The following is a 26,095-nucleotide window of genomic DNA, read 5'->3' as shown; positions in this document are numbered from 1 at the left end:
TGTATTACACAGTTAGAACAGCTAAGCCAGGGACAAGGAAGTAAAAAGTCAGTGGACCCAGTGCTTTGTCCTTTTGGACTCATCAGATTGATCTTGGTCACTTATTCTGCATTGTGAAGCTTGTAGTGGTTGCAACCTAGGACTGGGTTTGGCCACCTGCAGAAGACATGCAGACAACATTATGGGTTCTCTATTTTTGCTCTAATTTGTACATTGAATGCTTTTGTGCCTTTTTTACCTTTCGTACCATAACCGGTTTGTGTCAAATCTTGCATAGCAAACTATTAAATATTAAAAGATGCTCTTGTCCATTGGCAGCTATACACCTTTGTTTTACTGTAAGTCATAGTTTCCTAGCCTGTTGAATACACACAATGCCATAAACAACTGATACTAAAATGTTGTTGTGTCCATCATTGGGCTTTTAAGCAATCAAGAAAGAATGGGTATGTAGAAATTTACAATGACACTTTCACTCGTACTACAGATATGCTTTTTCATTTAGAACAGTTTTAGAAGACACCAAGAACCGATCCATGGGACAATTTGGTCTTTTTTGAAGCATATTTATTCAATAGATATAGATCTGTGTTGACACATTTTTCAACCATGATAGCTACCCTAATGTACCTTGTTAATACACTACCTTGTTATTATTCTACACTACTTAATATTCAGTTTTTCAAGATGTAGCAGCCGTTATTGCACCCGGTACTGCAGGATAGTGCAACATTCATGACGCGATATTTAACACCGCTCCATTCAAATAAACATGTAATTTATATCATGTTACATGTGAATGTGCCCTACATCTGTATTCTGGTGGCAACTAGGTAAGTTTGCAATGAAAACTAAGAATATAATAGGGCTACCAATCAACATCTCATTGCTACAAAACTGGAAAATAGAATAAATTCCATGGAAAGCAATTAATTTTTTCTTTGAAATATCTGGTGCAGCCTTTTTTTCACCAATATTACCCCAATTTTGCACCGAGGAGACTTTCAGAATATACCCCCATGTTTACAGATTCCTGCAATGCGGAATTGCACTAAAGCAGAGTTCTGAGACATATTCTTTGTCATTGGGGTTCTTTAGTGTGTTTCCAGTCTATATGCCCAAATGAAGATGCCCCTGTTGGATACCTGTGATGGGGTTAGGTGAGAAATATTATATTTATATATATATCCAATGGGACACCTTCCTTTGATAAATATCACATGTAACAGACACTGGCTATTTCAATTTCATAACACCCTGAATCTGGTGCACCACATTATCTCAAAGTAATGGCAATTATTTGCACTGTCAATGCAAAGTCTTCTAAATAAAAAAACATATGACTCAGTACTTCACCTGGTCTATAATGTTGGCACTAAAGATGGCCTCTTCCATGTGTCTTTCATCTGATTTGATTACAGATTTAATACTGTTTACAACATGTTGTACTTCCGGAGAGAGATGGCAATTTGAATGTTCCAAAAACCTAGCCACTAAAATCTTGGTGTCCTTGTAGGTCTTCAGATCCACTAAAGAATTTGGCCGTTCTTTAGCCATGGCCTTTAATGCTTTTGGCTTCATCAGTTGGTTACGTTTCCTCGTATCTTTCTGTCTTCCCGTTGACAGGAAATGGTTCACGGTATCCTGGCAGGCAGAGGCAGCCATACGAGGATAAGTATACGGAGCTAAAAGGAAAGAAAGAAATGTCAAAAAACAAAAACAAATCAAAGGCAAAACAAATAAATAATGTAATTTCGACTCAATCGTCTGACGAGATGAAAGGTAAAATCAACCTTTAAAATGCAAAGCACAAACAATTAATATATTTATATCCCCCCCACTCCCCTCCCGTGAGTGTTTAGCAGCTCAGCTGTATTCCACGCACATCTTTTCAAATACACTGTAGTTGAACTCATGCATGTAGATGTGTAAGCCTCTTGAGAGCAAATCACTAGCGGTATGAGTGCGGTATGTGATTTGCAAGCAGTATAACATTTACCTTATTTCATTTGCACTCGTAAGACACCAATGAGATCACGTTAATAGCAAACTATTCCTTATTTAACAATAACAAACAAAAAAAAGTGCAGGTGTTGGAAAGTGAGAGTACAGTGTCAAAAAGATAATATTCTCCTTCTGTCTCTTGGAGAGTAAAAGAGTCGAGAGCACGGATATTGGTTTTTGGGCAATATTTACTAAGCAGTCTTCTGCTGTAAGACACCTTCTCGTGCTGTAAGACACACTTATAGCCGTTCAGGTGAATGGGCCGGACGGGATCTTGCAGTGCTGGAAGGTGTCTTCTGGAATAGCATTGCTTAGTCAATGGGGGAATATATGCCAAATCCGACCATACAGTAGATCAGGGGTGTGCAATCTTTCCCCCCTGTGCCCCCCTGCCTGCTCTCCTCCCCTGTTCGCGTCCCCCCCTCCCCCACTTGACGCGGCGTCACATCACTCTGCTGCGACATTTGACGCCGGGTTACCATGACGACACGTCGCTGGAAGCCAAGGTAAGTTAGTTACAGAGGCCTCGCGCAATCCCCCAGCATTTAATTTAAATGCCTTGGGGGAGAGCGCGGGACATCTGTAACTGCCACGCCCCCCCGAGAAAATGTCATGCCCCCCCTGGGGGGGGGGGGATGCATCCCCCAGGTTGCGCACCCATGCAGTAGATCTAAAGTTAAATTAGAAGTACAGGTCATTAAAACGAAGCTTTCATCTGTTCCAAAAAATACAATAATGTGTCCAATAAAGAGTTCAGTTATTTTCCCCCTCCTTTTTCCTCGCTCCTTACTCACTTCCCTCTCTCCTTCCTTCCTGTCTTGCCCTGCAGTTTTAAGCGTGGCAGAAATGCCAAAAGAACCTTCTTTTCCCCCTGTGTGAATTCAATCCTCTTTCAGAAGGGATATTATGGGTCCAGCGTCAACTGTACTGGCAGCAATAAGAAAACCGGTCACGAAACGGTGTGACCACCGGCACCTAAGAATGTAGGTCACCAGTAAATAGAGTATTTACAAAGAGTCAGCCAGCCAGGATGGCACGCTTCTCCCCTGACTGCAAGGCAAATCCACCCTAGCCACAACAAAATTGCGCCCCCAAATAAAAATAGATGGTACGGTGACGACAGTCAGGACAGCAGACAAGACCCCTAGAGGACTGTCCAGACCTCTGCTGTCTGAAGAAGAACCTGCTCTTATACCCTGTGAACCCCACACACTCTTCAAAAGAGCTGTGATCACTCAAAGAAAACATACCTGGTTGTTACTGGGGGCAATAGGCCAATGCCGACTCAGAGGAGACACGTCTTCCAGAAAGCACATCAAAACAAGACTTTTAAAATAAACATGGTGGATACCATCAAGGAGCATGTGAGCTTGCAATGTGGGCAGTAAAAGAAAGGGGAGGGTAAACAGAAAGAGTCCTAACACTTATGAAAAGACTGGCCACAAAATGCTGGGTGCCCCCATGCAGCAGTGTTAGGTTTGGAGTGGGAATCTTGGAGCAGCGCTTGGTTACAAACATGAGAGTAGGTATTCAGGTCCAAGGGTCCTGGAAGGATGCTCCAAGGTGGAGCTTGTGACAAAGATAAGTTGTCCCCCAAAAGAAATCGGTCTTATTTATATAGAGCAGTAATTATATAGCGCCTCATTAGTGCAATGAATAGGGAAAATTGAAAATCTGCTGCGATGTTCAAAGGTTTGGTCAATCAGAGGGGAGGTGTGTCCAAGCTACACCCCTGTCCAGTCCAGAACTTAAACAGGTCAATCAGGAGAGCTGGCTGTGTTCAAATCTGCAGACAATGAGAAAGCTGCTTTCTGGCAGGCCTCTAGACAAAGAAGGCTACAAGCATGGGAATGTGGGGATACACAGGGCCACTAAATAAAGGGACTCCAAGCCGACACAGTGGCACTGGCCCCATCGTACTTTCAGTGTCTCATTTGCTAACAGCTCCGCCTCCTCTGTCGATCTCTCTGTGGGGGTACCCCAGGGCTCTGCCCTGGGACCTCTTCTCTTTTCTATTTACACACTCTCTAGGTGACCTTATCACATCTCTAGGGTTCAAATATCAACTCTATGCTGATGACACAAATTTACCTTTCAACCCCTGACCTTACACATGCTGTAGAGAAGAAAGTCTCTGAATGTCTCTCTGCTACATATATATCATCCTGGATGGCCCTTCGCTGTTTCAATCTTAACATGTCAAAGACGGAGCTCCTCATACTTCCTCCCAAGTCTGGCCCCACTGCCCCTTCTAAATTACTATTGGCAGTACTATTATACAGCCAGTATCAGAAGCATGCTGCCTAGGGGTCACATTTGACTCCTGACTCACATTCTCCTCTCACTTTCACAATGTACAGTAGTTAAAACCTGTAATTTTTACCTCCGTAACATTGCAAAGATACGCCCCTTTCTCTGTCCATCTACTGCTAAAACTCTAACGCAGGCCCTCATTCTCTCCCGTCTCGAAAATTGTCCGGCCTTCCTGCCTCTCATCTGTCTGCCCTACAATCTATTTTAAATGCTGCTGCTAGAATTACATTACTTTCTCTTAAATCTGTCTCAGCGTCTCCTGCTGAAATCTCTCTCCAGGCATCCTATGAAACTATGTATCACTAACAACAATTTCCTCCACACTTTTAAGGCTCTTAAAGACTCCTCCGCACCTTTACGACTCTTCTGCCCCTCCTTACTTCTCAGCCCTAATTTCTCGCTATACACCTGCCGATTCTTGCATTCTGCTCAAGGATGTCTTCTCTCTACCCCTTTTGTATCTAAAGCCCTCTCCCGCCTAAAACCTCTCTCACTGACTGCCCCGCACCTCAAGAATGCCCTTCCCCTCAATATCTGACTAGCACCCTCTCTATCCACCTGTAGGACCTTTCTTAAAACACACCTTTTTAACAAAGCATATAGGTTGCTTCATTGGCTAATACTATACATCTCATATGCACTGACCTTGGCCCCTTGCAGATGCACTCACCCTCTTTCTGTCTCTAAGTTCTTCCCACTTCCCACTTAGATTGTAAGCTCTTTGGGGCAGGGACTCCATTTCCTATTGTTACTTTTATGTCTGAAGTGCTTATTCCCATTCTATGTGATATTATTATGTCACATGCATTACTGCTGTGAAGCTCTATGTACATGGATGGCGCTATAAAAATAAAGATATACATACATACATACATACATACATACATACATACAAAGAGAGAAGGGGATGGCATTTCTTCTCCTCCCCCCGTCTGCAGCAGGGAGTGGTGATGGTAAAAGCCAAGCAGGTAGTGGGTACTAGGCAGCACAAGCAAGCAAACAAGGAATATAGCCTGCCACCACAGGCCTAAGGTGTGAGTGGGGGCCGGAGCTGCCAACGCCAGTCTCCTTGGGAGTGAGCCAGACCAGGCAGCAGCCGGTAGCTATCATAGGTAACAACTGACTCCCTGTCTATCCAGTGTCTAGCAGCTGGTGGGGAAGTGCGGTAGGCAGCCAATTCCTCAGGCCACACAACTGTCCTCTTCCTGCTGCCCCGGTCACACTCAGAGCGCATTACACATACCATACCATGAGAAGCCTACAAGATATAGACTAACAGGAAACATGAAGGAGCTTTACATTTACCTAACAGGGACAAAGGCGCACTACAAGTAAGAAAGTGAGTGTGGGCTGACTGTTAGGGGCATCAGACAGGCATTAACCAGTGTTAACAGGGGTTATAGTGTTGGCTACATCTGTAAGTTCTTTGTTGTACGGTTTCCTCATTTTGTCTTGTTCACATGTAAGGACTTTAGGCGAGCCGTTTAGATTGCGTTTTGCACACAGCTACAAAGTTAAAAAAAATATATATATTTTATTGCCCCCGAATAGGCAGGACTATATTAGACATCACTCTGTTGGTAGTAAAGAGGCACAGAAGGGCAAAGACAACAATCGGAAACAAAAGGACAGACCCCAGGAATAGGGTTGCAGTGGAAGACTGGAGGTTGATGATAGGCAGAGAAAAGAGGAGCGGTGCTGACCACATTGAGGAAAAAGAACAAAGGCCATTGGGAGGATTAAAGAATGAGCTGCTATTTTGCTGAGAAACAACAGAACTAGTCATAGATAGAGGTATTAGGGACAAATAGTGGATAAACCAACAATTGTGATGGTGTAAAAGAATGTGTATTGGCCCATGAAGGCTGAGAGGAGAGTATTGCCATTTCCACATTCAGCTGTCCTCTTTCTTGTTATAGGGACAGTGGCTGACCTGGGACCTCCTAGTACCTCCAGAAGACTGTGTCAGTATGTAATAGGGATATCCAGTTTGCACTTGGAGTGGGCTCCAATGCATATTCAATACGGTTCAAGGCATTGCCAGTAAGAAATCCTAGGGACCAATAAGAGGGTAATGGAATGTACTGGAATCAGATAAAAGACAGAGGAAGACACACAATGGTTAGAAGAGCGTGATACAGTACTTACAGCTGTTCACATACATTACAAACAAAAACGTTGCAGGCGGCGTACTCCGATTCACCAAATAATAATCGTTTCCTGTAAAAAAAAATATAATAGGTGCAAATCCCCCAAGCGAAGCCCCACAGAGATCAGCACTACATATTTAATACAAGAGAGGGGAAGTAACTCCCAACCTAATGGAAGAGTCTGCACACTGTTTTTCTTTTTTTTAAATTAGAAAAGTTTATACATTTTAAAGCAAGATACGTATACAAAGGCAGAAATAAACAATAATCTAACACCAAAGTCTAGGAATTCCTCAATGCTTCCAGGAAACATCCCTTTCCCGAGAGGGATTCTCGGGTGTGACGGCACTTTGTATTCTTTTCTGGTAGGCTGATATTATTCTTTATTGTATTTGTGCATTTGTACACCTATCTTGCTTTAAATATATAAACTTTTCTAATTGGTCAAAACATGCTCTTCCATCCGGTTGGGAGTTTCATTCCCCTCTCCTATTACGCATACTGTGCATTACATACCCGCTCTGAGACTCACTTGGAACCCCAATGACCCTACTGATAAACACTTTGACCCCAATCGTTTGGAAAGGATTAATCCTCTTCCTTATAAAACTGTACAAATAAAAGGAAAGTGATGGAGAACGCGAAGTGCTGATAAGAAAAGGTGGGAGATTAAAAACAGGGATAATAAAGAATACAGTTTATCTAGTAAAAAAAAAAAGAGTCAGTGCATTAGTACACTGTCTTGTCATAAAAACTAAATTGAAAGTAGAATATGTTTACACTCTCAGCTTCAACTGTTTCATTTTCTCGTAGGAGCATCGCTATCTTTTCAGCTTCCAGCTGCATTATATTATCCATTCTGCTTGAGGGAGCGTTTACCTGTTGTGCTTTTCTTTATATTTAAGAATACTATTTGCCTTGGTGAATGGATAATTGATTCTCCCAGTAGTAATTAATGTAATAGCTATTGATTTAAGAAGCTTTCCATTGTAAATGCCTTTAAGAAAGAGGGAGGAATCACTGATACATTTCTGTCTCTTTCAATTTGGTTCAAGGCAAGCCAAGCCATTGCATTGATATATGTATTCCATTTGCTACACAGCCACACTTTATGGATGCCCAGGCAGAGCAGATCCTAAATCATCTTTGAGATATGGCTGCATTTTAACACAAACAAAGGCAGCCAAAGAGATTTATGGTATTGTGTGCTAACAAATCTTCCCAAAGTATTGACAATCTTCCTGTCTCCAAATGGACAGCAACAGATATACGACAGAGCCCTAACAAATTAAATTCCCCAAATCCTACAACAATTATATTCTTCAATCTAAGAACACTCCAGGACAGAGCACAGCCAATAGATCCGAGTTTAACAGATTGAAAGAGACACTTCTCCACACTGTATCAGAGTCACGATAAGAAAGGTACTTTATAAATATCATCTCGTAGCAAGTAGGGATATAGCTCTTCTTGTAATATGCTAATATTATACTGTACATGTAGACACACACACACACACACACACACACATATATATATAGAACGGTATCGTCTATTAATTTTTATTATAGAAGTTGCAATTAACATTCCCTTCTTTTTCCTTGTTCTCTCTCACTGACTATCACTTCTAGTTACCAAATATTTATTATGATCAGTGTTAACTCTTGTTACTATCTTTGGTGTGCTGATGATAATTGAATATAATTACACAAGTGTTTAATAATTCTTGGCTGTTCTCCCAGCGGTAATTAATATTACACTGGCGACACACTTTATTCGAGCTTGGCTAGTCCCACGAATTCGGGTATACACGGGTGTATTGAGGTTTGTGACTGTTTTCTGCCCGAGTGCATTGAGTTATTTTCCAAGCAGGGATTGAAGCATTTTATTCCCGCTGGCTGCAATACTGCACAGTATATATATATATACTGCATTACAATTCATGAATTTATGCCATCTGGTAGACACGCGAAGCATTGCAGCCTATTAAATCCTAATCATTATCATTTAACAGATCAGCCGCCCATCAGCCAGGCATGAACCCAGGCTGGGAAGGCAAATGCAACGGGGCTTGTCAGAGGTGAGGAGCGGCGCATTCCAGGTATCTGCCAGGTACATACTGGGTATTTGCTCGAATAAAGTGTGTCGGTGCAGTACCACTGCCACTGGATGGACCTGAGACATTAGAATTTACTTCGTAGATAAAGCATTTATTACATACATAGATAATGGAAATTAGCATCAGAATCATTTCCCAAAAGTATTGATTTTTCTTAATTGTTTCACATCTATCTTCCATACTTAGATTTAGAACATATATTTTCTTTGTCACGTTATATCTTAAATCTACATATGTCCTCTTGATAATATCCAATTGGACAGCACAACACACACAGACAGTGCTGAATAGAGACAAAGAGGACCATGGATGCCTATTCCTGTCTAGAGACACCTGATGAAAAACCCTGTGTGGTTCGAAAGCTTTTAACTTATCAACTATCTATTGGTCCTATAGGAGATATCATACCTACTCCTCCTTTGCTACTTTACTACACAGAAGAAAGAACCAATGCAGCTACCCATCTTCTTTCTCTGCAAAATGTTTGCATATTCACGAATGTTCTTGCACATGTAAACATACCATGGAGTTCGCCTTTACCTGCCGAAAATGATATATTTCAGTAAAATTACAACATATGCAAACAGTTCTCTATCTCTCTACAGTTCAGGTGAATTTTTACAAATGTTGGTAAAATAAATGTATATATTTCACAAAAATGGTGACAGTCGCAAAAATAATTCTCTCTCTCGCAACACTCCTAGAGAATTTTGCAGACAGATGTAGCAGACTATTACCTCTGTTAATGCACAAAATAACACATTAATAACACGTGTGTTACCGCCTTAACCATTGTCGTCAATAGCACTACTGTTAAATAATGTGCCAGCATTAATGCAACGTATCCCGTTAACGGTGGGTGCAATAATGTCTTCTGTGTCTGTAAGTTGTCAATTTCTCAAAAGGTTTATGAATGCCGTAAACACAATATACACCTATTTTGCAAACTTGTGAGGAATTTTCAACATCTGTACTCCTCACAGAAAACCAAAAAGAATACAGAGTGAATACAGGAAAAAAGGACCAGTGAATACAGAAAGAAAGGACCAGTGAATGCAGGAAGAAAGGACTAGTGAATACAGGAAGAAAGGACCAATGAATACAGGAAGAAAAGGACCAGCGAATACAGGAAGAAAGGACCAGTAAATACAGGAAGAAAGGACCAGTAAAGACAGGAAGAAAGGACCAGTGAATACAGGAAGAAATGACCAGTGAATACAGGAAGAAAAGACCAGTGAATGCAGGAAGAAAGGACCAGTGAGTACAGGAAGAAAGGACCAGTGAATACAGGAAGAAAGGACCAGTGAATACAGGAAGAAAGGACCACCGAATACAGGAACAAAGGACCAGTGAATACAGGAAGAAAAGACCAGTGAATACAGGAAGAAAAGACCAGTGAATACAGGAAGAAAAGGACCAGCGAATACAGGAAGAAAAGACAAGTGAATACAGGAAGAGAAGATCAGTGAATCCAGGAAGAAAAGACCAAGGAATAGAGGAAGAAAGGACGAGTGAATACAGGAAGAAAAGACCAGTAAATACAGGAACAAAGGACCAGTGAATACAGGAAGAAAGGACAAGTGAATACAGGAAGAAAGGACCAGTGAATACAGGAAGATAGGACCAGTGAATACAGGAAGATAGGACCAGTGAATACAGGAAGATAGGACCAGTGAATACAGGAACAAAGGACCAGTGAATACAGGAACAAAGGACCAGTGAATACAGGAACAAAGGACCAGTGAATACAGGAACAAAGGACCAGTCAATATAGAAACAAAGAACCAGTGAATATAGAAACAAAGGACCAGTGAATACAGAAACAAAGGACCAGTGAATACAGGAACAAAAGACCATTGAATACAGGAACAAAGGACCAGTGAATTCAGGAACAAAGGACTAGTGGAAACATTGATAACATACTTGAAAGCAGTAGAGTAGAGCACTAAAAGTTCCCTACAATTGTATTAAAAAAAGGACACAATACAGGTACATTAATTAGCAGAGAGAAAATGATTCCATCTTTACCATAGATCACCATTTCAGGAAGGACGTAGGAACTTCAGAGTAAAATGAAGCATTGGTCTACATTTAGTTCACCAGTGAGTTTTACTGTAAACAACCCCACTAAGTTATGTGGGCAACTACAATGAAATTAGCAGGAGCGGACACTCCAGGGGCCACTTAAAAGCCCTACATGGACCAGATTTGGCTTGTGGGTTGCAAGTTGAACACTTGGGTATTAATGACCTCTCTAGATAACATTATACGTGTAGATTCAACACCTACTGTAGTCAATGCCTGGTGATTACAACCTAAAAAAGAATGAATATACTGTAATGATGACCTTTCTTTGTTAGACAAAGTTGGAGGTGTTAGCCAATTCATTCTAAATGTTCAAGCCCCCCTGCATAGAACATATATCATAGATGATGAATGCTGCTGTCCTACTCCATTTCTGAGACTCTATTTTAAAGCTCTGAAAAGCCAATTGGGTGATCTGTCATGCTTTTAGTGTGACTGATTACAGTGCAAAGGCAAGCAGCAAAGGGATCTCCTTTGCAACAGGGATTCCATGTCCTCCCCAATAAAAAATCTCTTCAGTGGCTGCGATATGTCCACACGTGCATTAATGCAATTATTGCAAACATACAGAAGAACAAATGTCAATATAAGCCTCTTTGCTTCCGCAGTGACTTGCAATGCAATTTGTCTGGATTCTAACTTATACCATGAAGGTGCTACCACGACAGTGATAAAACTGTAGCAGCACTGCAATGTGTTATAACCATACAAGCAATGTGCTTTAAACCTATTGTACATTTGAATTCTATGATCCTCCTGGTCATATATCACATGCAGTATGTGGAAAATACCTTTGTATGCTTGAGAGTACATTGTGTATGTATTGTACATTACGTTACATGTACAATATATTAAGAATGAAGCATGGGTAGGTTCCAAATGCCAACGTCTGCTTTGTTGCATGTCCAATACAGAGGGATATATTCGTGAGTTCTAAATCTGAACTTTGCCGTTTGTTGGGATGTCCAAGTCTAACTTCAGAAGAAGTTTTTTTAAATAAGAGCAAAATGTGAGCCAACCCCCGAGAAAAGCTTCTCCATTGGTTCGTTTTTATTTTTTTTATATAAACTGGGCACATTTTGGATTCGCGAACAAAACACTTAAAAATATATGCACAAATAAGTTCCTGCTTAACAATTTTTTTTTAAATAAAAAAAATCAATTAAAAGAACCAAACGATCAGCTTCTAATAACTTCCTTCTAGTTGAGATTTAGCAAGTCTCTGATGATATGAAAACCCATAAGTGTACAGTATGTGCATGTCCTCCACTGGTAGGCTTGCTACAGGTGGTTCTCCAGGGGGTAGAACTGGAGAGGCAGGTGGGTCTTTGGGAGCAGCTGGTTGCGGTCAACCTGGGGTTGGTGGCCTGTGGGGATTTACGGGAGATGCTTTAGGTGAGGGTGTTTCAATGTTTAGGAAGCAGTCACAGGAGCTGTGAAGGTAGTAGGCGAGGTTAGTGTGTCAGGTACAGCAGAAGAAAAGCGCAGGGAAAGTGAGTCAAAGACAGAGGATGCCAGCGTACCTGTGCACCTGTGATAGCGTACCTGTGCGTGGTTACCCCAGTCAGGTTGCATCTAGCTCCTGCTACAAAGATAGGGCGGGGAGTACTGTATATGGACATGTTGACACTGCTTCCCGAGAAAAAGGGGAAAAGAAGCCAGGGAATGCTTAAATATGTGGATACCATTTGGGAAGAGAACTACAAAAATGGATATAGTTTGCCCAGGATCTAAGACTTACAGTACACTTATAACAGTTAATACATTTTAACACTACTGATCCCCACATCGATCTCCAATGAGGGGAGGTGCAACTCCTTGGGGCCTATTCAGGTAGCTTGGATGTTATCACTGCAACCTCGAACATGTTTGCATGTTCCTACTGAATGGTATGAATTTTGTGAAAAAATGGTATTCAGTTAGATATATCACTTGGTAAATACCGATTGGTACAAAAATGACATACCGCACGAGTTGGAATTTGCTTTTCAAGCGATATGCCCGTGCGATTTCGCTCCAGCCTGGAAGAGCTGTGCAGAGAGAAGCTGCATCTCCCTGCACAGCTATTATAGGTGATCATGCTGTTTATATTTTAATTTTATTAACATAGTATTGAAGCAGGGTGTCTGCGGACCTGAACCGCATTAATTTCAGATCCGCGGACCTCGTGATTCCTGAGAAACAGGCTTGTGTATCGGGTGCCGGTATCTCCTTCAAGGTTAAATATCCGTGTCACAGCACACGTAACCGGGACATTTAAAGTTGCAGGAGATACCGGCACCCCTACTGGGGCCTGTGCCTCGGGAAGCAGGGGGTCCCCGGACCTGAAATGAATGCAGTTATAATTGCTAGGGTAATGAAGGGGTTAGCCCCTCCCGCAAGGCCTAACCACCCACAATGGGGCAATTATAACCTTCACCCACCCCCTCTACCACCAACAAACAACCACCCCCCCCCACCACCGCCATACAGGAATGGGCAAAGTCATATTAGCCATATATGGCTAATAGCGCATTTACCGATTCAAATATACAGTACAGTGCACTAAAATAAAATACAATACAAATTACAATACTAGTAAAAAAATTACACTAGCCATTTAATCCATTGATTGTCACTGTGATTACCTATGCCCTCAACGGGGCACAGATAGCCACATTGGCAACCAATGGGCTCCTTACTACTCACCACCTCTACCCCCAACAATGTTAGCTAAGAATTAAGTTGCCACGTATCAACCAAAAATGCATTTGACGCAACACAGATATTTCATTACATAAGTTAACATAATGTATTATTGTCAAATGATGGCTGTTATTATTTATATTATACTAACAACGGATATTTTCTAACACTATAAATAAAAAATACACAATTCTGTTTTGGTTTAAATTGTATCAGTGAAGGTGTTCAACATGATGCAATGCATTATATATATGAAGCCTTTAAGCATACGACACACATTTTATGAAGGTTTGTACTGATCTTTAGTACTAAAGTTTTGACCCCCTGAACAAAAATGTACATATAATGTTAGTATATAGGCCCAAAATCTTAGTCTTAACTAAACAGTATAATGCCCTTAAGGCATATCCCGCTCAATGTACATGTAAGAATTCACCCCTTCTAAATATATACACAATTACATCCTTCAAACACTTATTAGGGGGGGACAAAGGCAGCAATTGAAAATGCAAGATTGGCCCGAGTCCAACTTTAATGGATAATGTCACAGAAATAAAATGTTCTAGAAGTATAATGATCTCCTGATGTGATATGAAAGCTGAAGCAAAGCTGATATGTTTGTTCTCAAAGCAGGAGACCATTATCCTGCCATAACTTTCCACTCTGCTCACATTCTACCAGATGACTATGGACAACATAAAACAGAGTGAAGTCTTGAAAGCAGCTTATGCGGAAAGACCAAGCCCCGTTAAATGGGTAGTTACTGTTTTTACTACTGTGTCACATCGTAATTGTAAATGGAACTTTAGCCAATTAGAAGCCAGCCTTATAAAGGACATTTTTTTAAATCTTCATTTCTATGTTCTAAATATGTTCAGCAGTGGGCATTTTCTTCAGAATATATTATATTACTTTAAAGCCAGCTGCTTCCATAAAAGTTTAGTTCTACTTTGTTGAAGAAGAAAATGTAAAAAGTACATTGTAAAATGTGATATAGTGTTATATATATATATATATATATGTAGCCTGGAGCTCCCGCAGCTCCTTGAGACCCCCCTCCCCTTGGGCAGCTCGATCGCGGGTGCCGAAAGACCCGACGGCTGCTTCCAAGGGTGGGGGCTGGAGCAGGGAGCAGCGCGGCTTCCCCTGCCTGCGGCCGGTTGCCGGGGACGCGATCGGGCCGTTGCTAAGGCCGCGATCGCGTCTCTAAGGTCCCGGCGGCCGCAGAGCAGGGCGCCGCCATTGAGGACCGTCTCGCGCATGCGCAGTGGACGCGTAGGCGCAGGGAAAACCCCAGAGCTAGGGATAGCTCGCGCGAGCATAGAGACAGCTCAGGGAGAAGAGAGAAAGCCCGGGAAAGCTTGCGCAAGCGCAGTGCAGGGTAGGAAAAGCCCGCGAACCCCTAGCCTACCAGGGAAGGCTCTGAGCTGGGATTACATATCCCATGAGCCTCTGTATGCCCCATGTGACACCAGGGAGCCAATAGGGCTTAGGAAGGCCAGGCAGGCAAAGTGGATACATTGTTTGGACTGCAGCACGTTTGTCAGTTGGAGCTGGGGAGCTGTGAGGGAAGGAAGGGTGCAGAGAGCATATGCAGCTCCTGCATCGAGTAAGGTCCCCACATCCCAAGTAAGGCCCCAACTCCCCACCAGGTTAGTGGGTAAGTGCTGAGGGACGGCCCAGATAGGGACGCTGCCCTTAGTGCGTGTCTGTGTGCTGTCTTGTCAGGATCACGGCTGGCAGTGCTGTGAGGCCTGACAAGAAGGCATAGTGCTAGTGTGCAGCAAGTTGCTGTACGCGTTCCAGAAGTTTGCAGTGCGTAGCTGTTAGTGTTAGTGTTAGGGTTCCAGGTTGCTGTGTGGAGTGTTGCATGTGACGCTGCCGGTACTGAGTGCAGTGTGTGTGCAGCGTGTGTTACTGTCTGCCGGCTGACTGAGAGCTGTGTGTCGGCTGCAGGCGCGTTAGGATAAGTGAGTTAGGAGCTAGTTGTTCAGTGTGTGTATATCACCAGTGCCAGTTGCACGTGGTGAGCTGCCAGAGTCTGGGATCCGACAGAAGTTACAGGGAGAGTTATTCTGCATGCAGGGACTAGGGTAGAGGTATACCCCAGGGCCCAGTTAGTCCCCTATGACACCAGAGGAAGCTGTATGATATAGGGTTGGCCTTAGGACAGGGACTCCTTCACCATATTTAGAGCAGCAAGAGGGATGCTGTCTGACGGCCTCTGACTGTCTGACAGCGTGTTCAGAGACTGTGTTAAAGGAGCATTCCGGCTGGAGATTCCTTTCCTGTGGATGCAGCGTGTGCACCCATTCCTGCAGAGAGCAGCGCAGCACGCCGTGGGATCACTGTGCGGTGCTGCTGAGTTCCAAGGATTTTCCTGACCAGGACTGGTCAGGGAGGTAGTATATATTAAGTGCACCACCGGGCCCCAACACAGGGAAGCGCTATCCCTCACACTCACACTGGTCTTTATTGTTGGGGACACTCAAGAGACTGCGGGGAATGTGATGATGGACATGTGGGTGGGGGGATGGTATGCATTCAGAGTGATGCACTGTTATTGATATATTGTTTTGATGTTATGCAAAGAGGTGTTATTGGAGTTACAGTTTCTGCTCAGTAAATACGGTTTATTCACACGGTGTGTATTTACTGTATGGTTGTTCTGGTGAGGGCACACTCCCACCCCGTTGGGATCCCTCATCAGTGGAGGCGCTGCACCGAGTGTAAGTACATACCCCAGGTTCCCCGTGGCGGAAGCTCAGCTCTCCTGGTTGCCAAACAGGTACCGCACCACACTGATAGTAGTCAGATACACCTACCCACCCCAATCTCACTTAGGGTGGGGGGGAAAGAGGGCTACATATATATATATATATATATATATATAATAAAGAAATTATTAGACAGCGCCTGTGATAGCATACACCCAAATTGCTGCAACTCTGAATCTGACTGACAAAATGCCACACCCTGCACAGATGCCTATATACTGCTGCGGCACAGTTTATTCGAGCATTTGCCCGTTCTGTGCCGCAGCAGTAGCCTGGCGCGCGCCCGAGTGTGACGGGCGCACGCCGAAGCAGCGGAAGAGCGCCCTCCGATCGGGGCGCTCTCCCTACCGCTGCCGGGTCCGCCGGGTCCCCCGGAACCCCCTGCCGCTGTCCCGCGATCGCGGGACACCAGGGCTCCCTCGGGGAGCCCCTGGACACGCGTGCAGCGGGCGCACGCTCCCGATGACGCGTGACCGCGCGTCTATGACGCGCGGCACGCCGAGGGGCGGCCACTAGCAAGCCGGGAGATTTCCCGGCTTGCGGTACCGACCACACTTCAATAAAGTGTGTCGGTAGTGTACAAACTATATATAGTTTTAAAAAATGTGGTAAGAACCAGGATGATGGCGATATAAATATCACGTTTAAATTAAAATAGTGAAAAAATGTGCAAATGAAAAAATGACAAAAAATGTAACCATAAAAATAATCAAAATTTGAAAAATGGAATCATAAAAAATATAAATAGTTCAAAAAATATTGACAATCAAAAAATAGATAATGAAAATAAAATGTCCTGTAACTGTGTAAAAAACCCTAAAGGAAAATGTGGTCCGGGCAGCTTCTTTCTTGGGGTCAACAACCTCCCAAACGATACCTATTAGAAAAAAAAGAGAAAGAAAAAGCGCCCGATCCATGTGTAAAATCCAATAATAAAGGTTTAATTTACCACGAACATCTGTTTGGTGCATGGGTTTGTCCCATACTGTACAACGCTTTCAATACACTGGCAAAGTGTGAGTGTGCAATTGTCTATGTTCATGGTAAATTAAACCTTTATTATTGGATTTTACACATGGATCGGGCGCTTTTTCTTTCTCTTTTTTTCTAATATATATATATATATATATATATATATATATATATATATATATATATATATATATACACACATATGTATATATTTATATATATATATATATATATATATATACACACACATATATATATATATATATATATATCCATGTAGAGGTATCAGTACCGTGTTAGCCGAGCTTCAATAAACAAAAAATAAACAGATGATACCGTTCTGTGGCTAACGAAATGCTTTTATTTGTGCGAGCTTTCGAGATACACTGATCTCTTCTTCCGGCGATGTTGTAACATCGCCGGAAGAAGAGATCAGTGTATCTCGAAAGCTCGCACAAATAAAAGCATTTCGTTAGCCACAGAACGGTATCATTTATTTATTTTTTGTATTTATATATATATATATTTATATATAAAACAAGGCAAGATGGCCGCATTCACTAAGTAGAGTGCCTGTACCACAGTGCAAGGTAGGGAGGGTGTAACTGAGTTAGTAAGGGTCACACTAGAGATCCAAAATACCAGCACGGCACTGTAGTGGAAAAATAGAATATTTATTTAGTCCAACAAGCAAACTTTTAGCCTGATGTTTCGGTCCCCAGGGGTGAACTATATAAAGACTATTTTTTCCACTACGGTGCCATGCTGGTATTTTGGATCACTAACGTGACTCTTATTGATATATGTATATATATATATATATGTATATATATATATATATATATATATATACATACTGTATATATATATATATATATATATATATATATATATAAGCAATACGATACCGTTTGGAAATGAAATCAGCAGGCAGCACTCCAGAATTGAACAAACAAGTGTATTGAAAAAATAAAATAAACACAAAACCAACCTACACCAGTGACTATTATTACGGAGTGCTTTTTCTTCTTTTTCTATGATATATATATATATATATATATATATATATATATATACTGGATCTATTTTGGGACAAAATAATTGCACCGTAAGTATCAAAGTCCCATTGAAAACAATAATAGGGACCCGCTCTCCGTGGTTTAAACGGAATTCAATATTTCCTAACCTTTGCATGTTAAATATGCTTTTCAACATAGGTAGCTCCAGCCCGAACTCACACCCCCCAAAAACGAAAACCAACTAGGTGACTGGTCATTATACTGTAGCACATCTATGTATTACAGTATAATTTTATATATATATATATATATATAATATATTTATAACAGGTCAACATATCCTACTGCATACAATGAAACAAGACAGTACAATACATTTACACACACTAGTACAGTAATACAGTATGTGAGCTTTTACTAAATATCTACAACGTACAGTATCACATAAACTGTTATCAAACAGGCCTTTCCTAAAAAAAAGCCTGGCAGAGACGCTCGATCCCAACAACATTATATATTACTGCATTATTTTCTCCTCCGTTTAACATTCGTGGCAGTGATATAATTAAAGGGCTAAATCTAGGCAAGTACTGCCAACCACGTTGATGTTATACCATATTTTTGTAACGACATACATATCGGGTTATACAGTATGTATCAAGACAAACCTGGAGCTATTCTGGGGCAAAATAATTGCACCGTAAGTATCAAAGGACAAAGTGCCATTGAAATCAATGCTTTTGTTTTTTAGACATATGGTGCAGTTATTTTGCCCAATAATTACCCCACTTTTCCTTTGATATGCCCCAATGTTAGGTTGTGGGAAATACCTATTCTACTTCTGCGTTGAAGGATGGGAGTCAAAACCCCTGGTTTACATAAAATATCTATTTCAGTGCAACAAGTGTGGGGGGGGGGGGGGGTTGGGGTGCAAGGGTTAATTTGCAACCCCCAAGAACTGCTATCACGCTTACAAAGGCCCCGCACTCATTCTCACAGCAATGGAACTGATTGCCTTGGGAGAGAGTGGAGTCTCTGTAAAAGAGCAGCCCTCTTCTACACGCATGGTGGCGTCACGAGACGCTGCGTCATCATGGCGACGCAACGTCCAATGGCAAGGCGCCGCCACGTGATGACGTTACCTCAAGATGCCGTGACTGCACCCCCAATTAGATTTTCTGATTGCGCCCCCGATTTCAGCTTCCATTTTGGTCAGATTGTTTTCTTAATAACTACCTTGAAGCAGAACAGAGTAGGGATAAAAAGTCTTTAACTTTTTCTTACTGATGTATTCTGGGTGTAACAAATGATACTTCCACCTCTCACTGGAAATAAATAGCACACGATTGATGTGCTGTGGAGAAAGTAGTTTCCAGTTGCATCTGGCTCATTGGACATTTTTTTTATAGACAGCTGTATTGGCAGCTGGGAGTATTGGTTGATTGCCGGACGGACATTTAGAATACTGATGGCAACATTGAGATGACTTGCCTTCAAGCGTGTCACAGGTCCCTGACTTCCCTTTGGTGTGAATGGATTTGAGAAGCTGTCTGTACATGGATGCAATTTCTATGCAACATCCACCGGGGAGTTGCATGCTGTTTTTCTTAGCGGCAACATAAAAGATAACGTGGTTGCACTGTGCACATCATAGAAGCCAGTGTTTGACTTCCATACCCTTCCTGCAGGAGTAGCTTTAAGGGAATTACTTGTATAAACCCTGTAGTGCTACAGGCGTCTGCTATACAATAGAAGGCGTTAATAATTCAAGATGTAGAATCAGGTGCTAACAAGTTTGGGATAAGCTGCAGAGAGAGGTGCTATTTGCTATATATCAAATCATAATAATAGTGAACAATCTCTTGCCATGTTAAAAGGGCAGTCCTTCCTATGACTCAATTGAACGGTTGTCATATTAATTTTTATTTATAAAAATGTTTTACCAGGAAGTAATACAGCTCAACCCCCTTATAACGCATTTTGCTATATATATATATATTTATTTATGTAGTTTTAATTATGTAACTTATTGTTTATTGTGTTTTGTATATGTATTAAGTGATTAGATCCTCCCATAGTAAGTGATATCTCCATAGAAAATGGTTCCAATTTTGCCCCTTTTGCTGTCAGTCATCTGCAGTATCCATTTAACTGAGCAGCAACCTTAAAGCGAATTAAGGGTTAAACATCCCCCTGCGAGTAATTATGAATCATTGGACTGGCTGTATAAAAGGGCAGGACGTTTACCCATGATCCATCAGCCCTTTGAGAAAGTCGCCGATTGGTGACGAAACGCGTCAGGGACACTGAGAAGCGCGATTACGTCACGAAGACGCTGCGCACGCGCATGAGGCCACACCAAGCGCGGGAAGACTACAGCGGCCATTCGGAGTGGAGAGCTGAATTTAAACAGCATATAGACGGTACAACGGCGTCCTTATCCGGTTGGCGGTGATCTGGACCAGCTATCGTGAAGTGACCTTGCCCAGCAGTACCGGATGGTGGTGAATTTATTCACAAACTGCATTTTAATACTTTTTTATCCTGTGAGTGCGATTCCCCCCCCCCCCTTCCATCCCTTCCCTATTTTTATAATAAATTACGCAGTATTATGCTATGGGGCGTGCGCTCTCTCTCTTTTTCTGTTCATATATTTATTTATATATATATAATATATATGCAGCTCAACCCCCTTATAACTCTGTGCTTGGGGTCCAAAGAATCACATCGCGTTATAAGCGGATCGCGTTAGAAATAGTGTACAGTTGTATGCATTGTACAATAAAGTATTTAAGAAAGCAATAATCGTGTTGTAAAGTATTCATAAATACGAAAATTGTCAGCCACGCTTGCATCGCGTTATAAGCAGATTCGCGTAGTAACGGATCGCGTTATAACGGGGTTGAGCATTTTCAAGTCTGTCCTGGGCACAGAGATATCATGATGACAAATAATACATGGTTACATGAAATGAACAGAGGTAATACGTTATATTTAAAGACTTTTCATGGATAGTTACAGATAACTAGGTGAATGATGCTGCTTTTATTTAATTAGACAAATGTAAGCGTTTTCACTTTACTTGTAACATTTCCATAGTGCGCAAATGCGTCGGATCGTTTTTTTTAAATCCTTATTTAATCTCTTTTAGTGAAAGTACTTCTTGTCAATCCTCATATTTTCAGGTATTTTTTATTAATGTGTTTGTAAATGAACTTGGATGGCGTCGTTAGTCAAACAGACAAACATACGGAAAGTAGTTACAAAGCATAAAATCAGCTGACCCTCAAAGACAAAGTCAAACATATCCAGTTTTCACACGATACGAACAAGTTAAATATTTACTTGGATGGTGATTTAGGGCCACGTTACTTAGCAGTATACTGCCATGGCGCTTTCCGGTGCTGGACGACACCTTATAGTCCGTTAAAGGCTGTAATGTGACAAAGTGTTTTATGGCAGAAGACTGCTTACTAAATATGGGCCTGAATCAATCTATGGCTGAGATTATACCAGGAGCTGCAGGGCGGCAGCGCTATTCTGTGAGGTCACACAGCGCTGCCGCCGAGCAGCATCTTGATTTATACCAGGGAGAGAGAGCAGAGGAGGCGTGGCGGAGGCGTGGCGGTGAGCGTTTCGCCCTCATTGGCTGAACCGCTCATGTCGCAAGAAAAAAAAAAACTAAATCCTCCGTCTCTTCCCCAGCCTTCCGCTTTGCAGTCGGTTGCGCCGCGACCGTCGCTTGCAGTATGAGCAGTTTCATAGCATTTTTGCATGTTATTTTGGCGCCGTTACACGCAACACCGTGTGCATTTTGGGGTATAATCACTGCCTTAGGAAGCCAATTAAAGCGATTAGTTGTTTAATTTTCTATTGCCCTGATTTGTGATATTGCACCTTTAAAGTTCACTCATTCATGTCCTGTCCAAGAGAAAAACATCTGTGTATAATTTACCTTCACTTTATGTTTTTCCGTCCAGATCCGCATACAGCACTTAACTAAGATGGAAACTCAATGGACATTTCTTTTTTCAACCTCCTCTGCTATGTTACTATGTGCATTCATTGTGAAACCCTGCAGCAGTTTAAATAAATCCTTTCTCCTTCAACTGCTGGCACTCCGCTCCCTATCCCGCTTCCTGCAACTCGCCTCACACAGGCGCCCTGCGTACAGCGCCTGCGGCAGTGATACACAGATATCTTCTATTTTACGCCTCACAGTCAGGGTTGCCAGCTTCTATCCCGGAGATACATTTTTTTTTTTTACATTTATCTTTTTCTTATATACTGTATATTTACTTCTCTTACCTCCGGTGGCGGCGTCCCCCGGCGAATCAAGTCAAAAAGTGGCTGCACGACGTCAAATGGTGCCACGTTGACATGACAACGGGATGCTGCGTGGCATCAATTGCCATGACAATGGGATGCCTTACGGCGCCGACACGTCACGTGACAGCACGTTGTCATGGCAAGGTGACGTTGTGACGTCATGGAGCGTCCCGTCATTATGGCAACAGACGTCACGAGATGCCACGTAGTGTCCCGTTGTCATGGCAACACAACGCCATTTTAGTCACGCAGCCATGTTTTGACTTAATTTGCAGGGGGAGATGCCGGAACACGCCCCCGTGTCATACTGCTTCCCCTCCCGTGTCGCACTCTTTCCCCCCATGTCACACTCTTCCCCCCTGTGTCACACTCTTCCCCCCCGTGTCACACTCTTTCCCCCCGTGTCACACTCTTTCCCCCGTGTCACACTCTTTCCACCCCCCGTGTCACACTCTTTCCACCCCCCGTGTCACACTCTTTCCCCCCATGTCAAACTCTTTCCCCCCGTGTCACTCTTTCCCCCCGTGTCACACTCTTTCCAACCCCCCGTGTCACACTCTTTCCACCCCCCGTGTCACACTCTTTCCACCCCCTGTGTCACACTCTTTCCACCCCCCGTGTCAAACTCTTTCCCCCCCATCACACTCTTTCCCCCAGTGTCACACTCTTTCCTCCCACGTGTCACACTCTTTCCTCCCCCGTGTCACACGCTTTCCCCCCCATGTCACACTCTTCCCCCCCCCCGTGTCACACTCTTTCCCCCCGTGTCACACTCTTTCCCCCGTGTCACACTCTTTCCCCCCGTGTCACACCCTTTCCACCCCCCCGTGTCACACTTTCCCCCCGTGTCACACTCTTCCCCCCGTGTCACACTCTTTCCCTCTGTGTCACACTCTTTCCCCCGTGTCAAACTCTTCCCCCCCGTGTCACACTCTTTCCCCCGTGTCACACTCTTTCCCCCGTGTCACACTCTTTCCCCCCCGTGTCACACTCTTTCCACCCCCCGTGTCACACTCTTTCCACCCCCCGTGTCACACTCTTTCCCCCCGTGTCACACTCTTTCCCCCCGTGTCACACTCTTCCCCCCCATGTCACACTCTTTCCCCCGTGTCACACTCTTTCCAACCCCCCGTGTCACACTCTTTCCACCCCCTGTGTCACACTCTTTCCACCCCCTGTGTCACACTCTTTCCCCCCCCATCACACTCTTTCCCCCCGTGTCACACTCTTTCCTCCCACGTGTCACACTCTTTCCTCCCCCGTGTCACACTCTTTCCCCCCCATGTCACACTCTTTCCCCCCCGTGTCACACCCTTTCCACCCCCCGTGTCACACTTTCCCCCCCGTGTCACACTCTTTCCCCCCATGTCACACTCTTTCCCCCCGTTTCACACCCGTCAAAGTATCATGAATTGTCCCTTTGGGATCCCTCTAAGTAATGATATGGTATAGCCACTGTTTGCTCTGTTAGATTGACCTCCGACTTGGAGGGGCCGCTTGGCACTACCTGTGCGCCGTCACCTGCAGAATGAGGCGTTGCTTCTGCCGCTGATGGCTCCGTGTGCGTCTCCTCCCCCTTTGAGGTGTATTTAAGAGGCGAGACATCGAGGATATTTACTGTTTGATAAAGTACTATACTAGCACGAAACGCGTCAGAGGTTACCTGTCACGTAATACTCCTAATAACCCATTTTGAAGTACTTTCTGTGCTTTAGCCTGTTCTCGCAGTGCACTGCGCCTTTTTCACGTCAGTGGATATTTTGTAAATTTGTTCTTTATTTGCATTTTTGTTAAGAACAATGGGGAGTGGGGTACAGAACATAAAAAGGGGTAGGATGTTACTTTTGACTTACATATATTTGTATCATGTATATAACGTCAGTGGATATTTTAATGGATTTAAGGTCAGACAGAGATACTTCAGTTGAACAAGGGCATGGGTTTCCAATAACCACAGTAGAGAGTGGCTGAAAATCTGGGCAGAAGTACAGTAGTCATGTTACGGAATGGAGAGACGTGGCGTTAACTGACATGACTGATGATACGTCTCGGGGACAGTGGAGCCAGATGCATGGTGGTAGACTCCACACAAGCTCAGGAATACGGGTACCCCGTGGGGAGAGGTATCCTCAGCAGTGAGCAGCATTATTTAGGTATGTGGATACAATTTGGTCAGCTTGCAAGTCAGTGGGTGATATGGCCTGGTGGAAATATGATGAGGTCAATTGGCCATACCTCCATACCAATTGGCCACCCCTTATGGTGACTCAAATCTGTTCCTTGTAAAGGGGCAGTCAGTGTTAACTTACACTCAGGACAACCGCCTTGCTTGTGGAAGGGAGTGTGATGGGCGTTCAATGAGTGTCAATGTGATTGGGGACAAGGGTGTACATTTAGGCATGTTGAGGTTGTGGAGTAAACCCTTCAGTCACTAGGTGTTTTAGGAGGGGAATGGGGGGGATTTGGAAGAGTTTAGGTAGGGAAACTGGCCAAAAGTGGATTTAGACTTAAAGCTGTGTAATGTGGCAGGCATAAGCTTATTGAGGTCCATGTCAACATGGATTTGAAGCAAAAGGTGACACTGTGTGCTCAATTGCATGTCATTTCCCAGAATCCATTGCTTCAGTGGAAGCACTGTATGCCAAGAGATAATGGTAAAAAGCAGGGTTGCAGACCTGTCTGAGACATGTGAATGTGCTCACAAGTTATATTTTCATTTTACTTGATGGAGAATGGTTAGACCATTACCTGGTTAAGGGAAAGGCAGATTTTATGAGGAAAGGATTCGGTGAGTGGTTTCTTATTCCCTTTGTTGAGAAAAGGGGGCAGATGTGTAAAAATAACTTTATATCTGTATACAAGCATACGAAATCAGGCTAAGGGGAAATTGGGGAAGGAAAAAGCGTTCGGCCGGATGGCTGTCCTCTTTAGAGAACCACTGTTGGCTAATTTAAGGGTTTTCCTGCTTGAGATGGTTCCTAGAAAGATCCTGGAACTTTCAGGTTAATTCCTTTCCTGGGGATAGTTCTATAAATTATGATAAAGACAGGGAGTTGTGTACGGTGAAATATAAACAATTTAATAAAGCTATGATTTGGGTGCAGCATTGTGGGAAGTGGGGCACTGATGGCAAAAAGGGAATATTGAATATTAAGAGCATTTAGAGTATTGCCTATTAACCCAGCTTGTTTCCATTTATTAGGTTATGAGCTGGAAGGGATATTTTTAGGTGGATTTGTATTTACCAATGGGGTGTTCTGTGTCTTGTCAATACTTTCTGGTTTTAGTACATTTTTGAGTGGGCGCTTCAGCAGAGAATGGAGTTTGATGTACTGCATTATCTGGGTTATTTATTGGGCCAGCAGGATCAGGGGCATGTGACAGGGTGTTTTTTTTGTTTAATTAAAGGAAATTGTGTTTTTTGGGGGTATACCACTAGCTAGTGATAAAACGGAGGGGATACACAGGGTGTGGCAAGTGGTATGTTGTTCAGTTGTTAAGGACATTAAAATAATTACAGGTGGTGTTGGGGCACCTGATGTTTGTGGTCAGGATTATTCTCATGCAGAATCGTTGTCAGACAAAAAGCTACAGCAGATATTAGGAGGCCGGAGCATTTCCTGAGGATCACGAAGGAATTAA

At 42.9% G+C, this 26,095-nt stretch overlaps 1 protein-coding gene across 1 annotated transcript in view; it reads right to left on the bottom strand.

Moving 5' to 3' along the window:
• ENTREP2 (endosomal transmembrane epsin interactor 2) overlaps positions 1 to 26,095 on the bottom strand; it is a 526,354-nt gene that overhangs the window by 772 nt on the left and 499,487 nt on the right. The window contains exon 10 of the mRNA XM_075575857.1: positions 1,357 to 1,685. Within this exon, the coding sequence (XP_075431972.1) occupies positions 1,357 to 1,685 (329 nt within the window). The remainder of the gene's footprint in view (positions 1 to 1,356; positions 1,686 to 26,095) is intronic.

This window comes from Ascaphus truei, chromosome 18 (assembly GCF_040206685.1).
Source record: "Ascaphus truei isolate aAscTru1 chromosome 18, aAscTru1.hap1, whole genome shotgun sequence".
Classification (NCBI taxonomy): Eukaryota; Metazoa; Chordata; class Amphibia; order Anura; family Ascaphidae; genus Ascaphus; species Ascaphus truei.
Note: the sequence above shows the minus strand (reverse complement) of the source record. Positions and strands in the feature narration are given on the sequence as shown.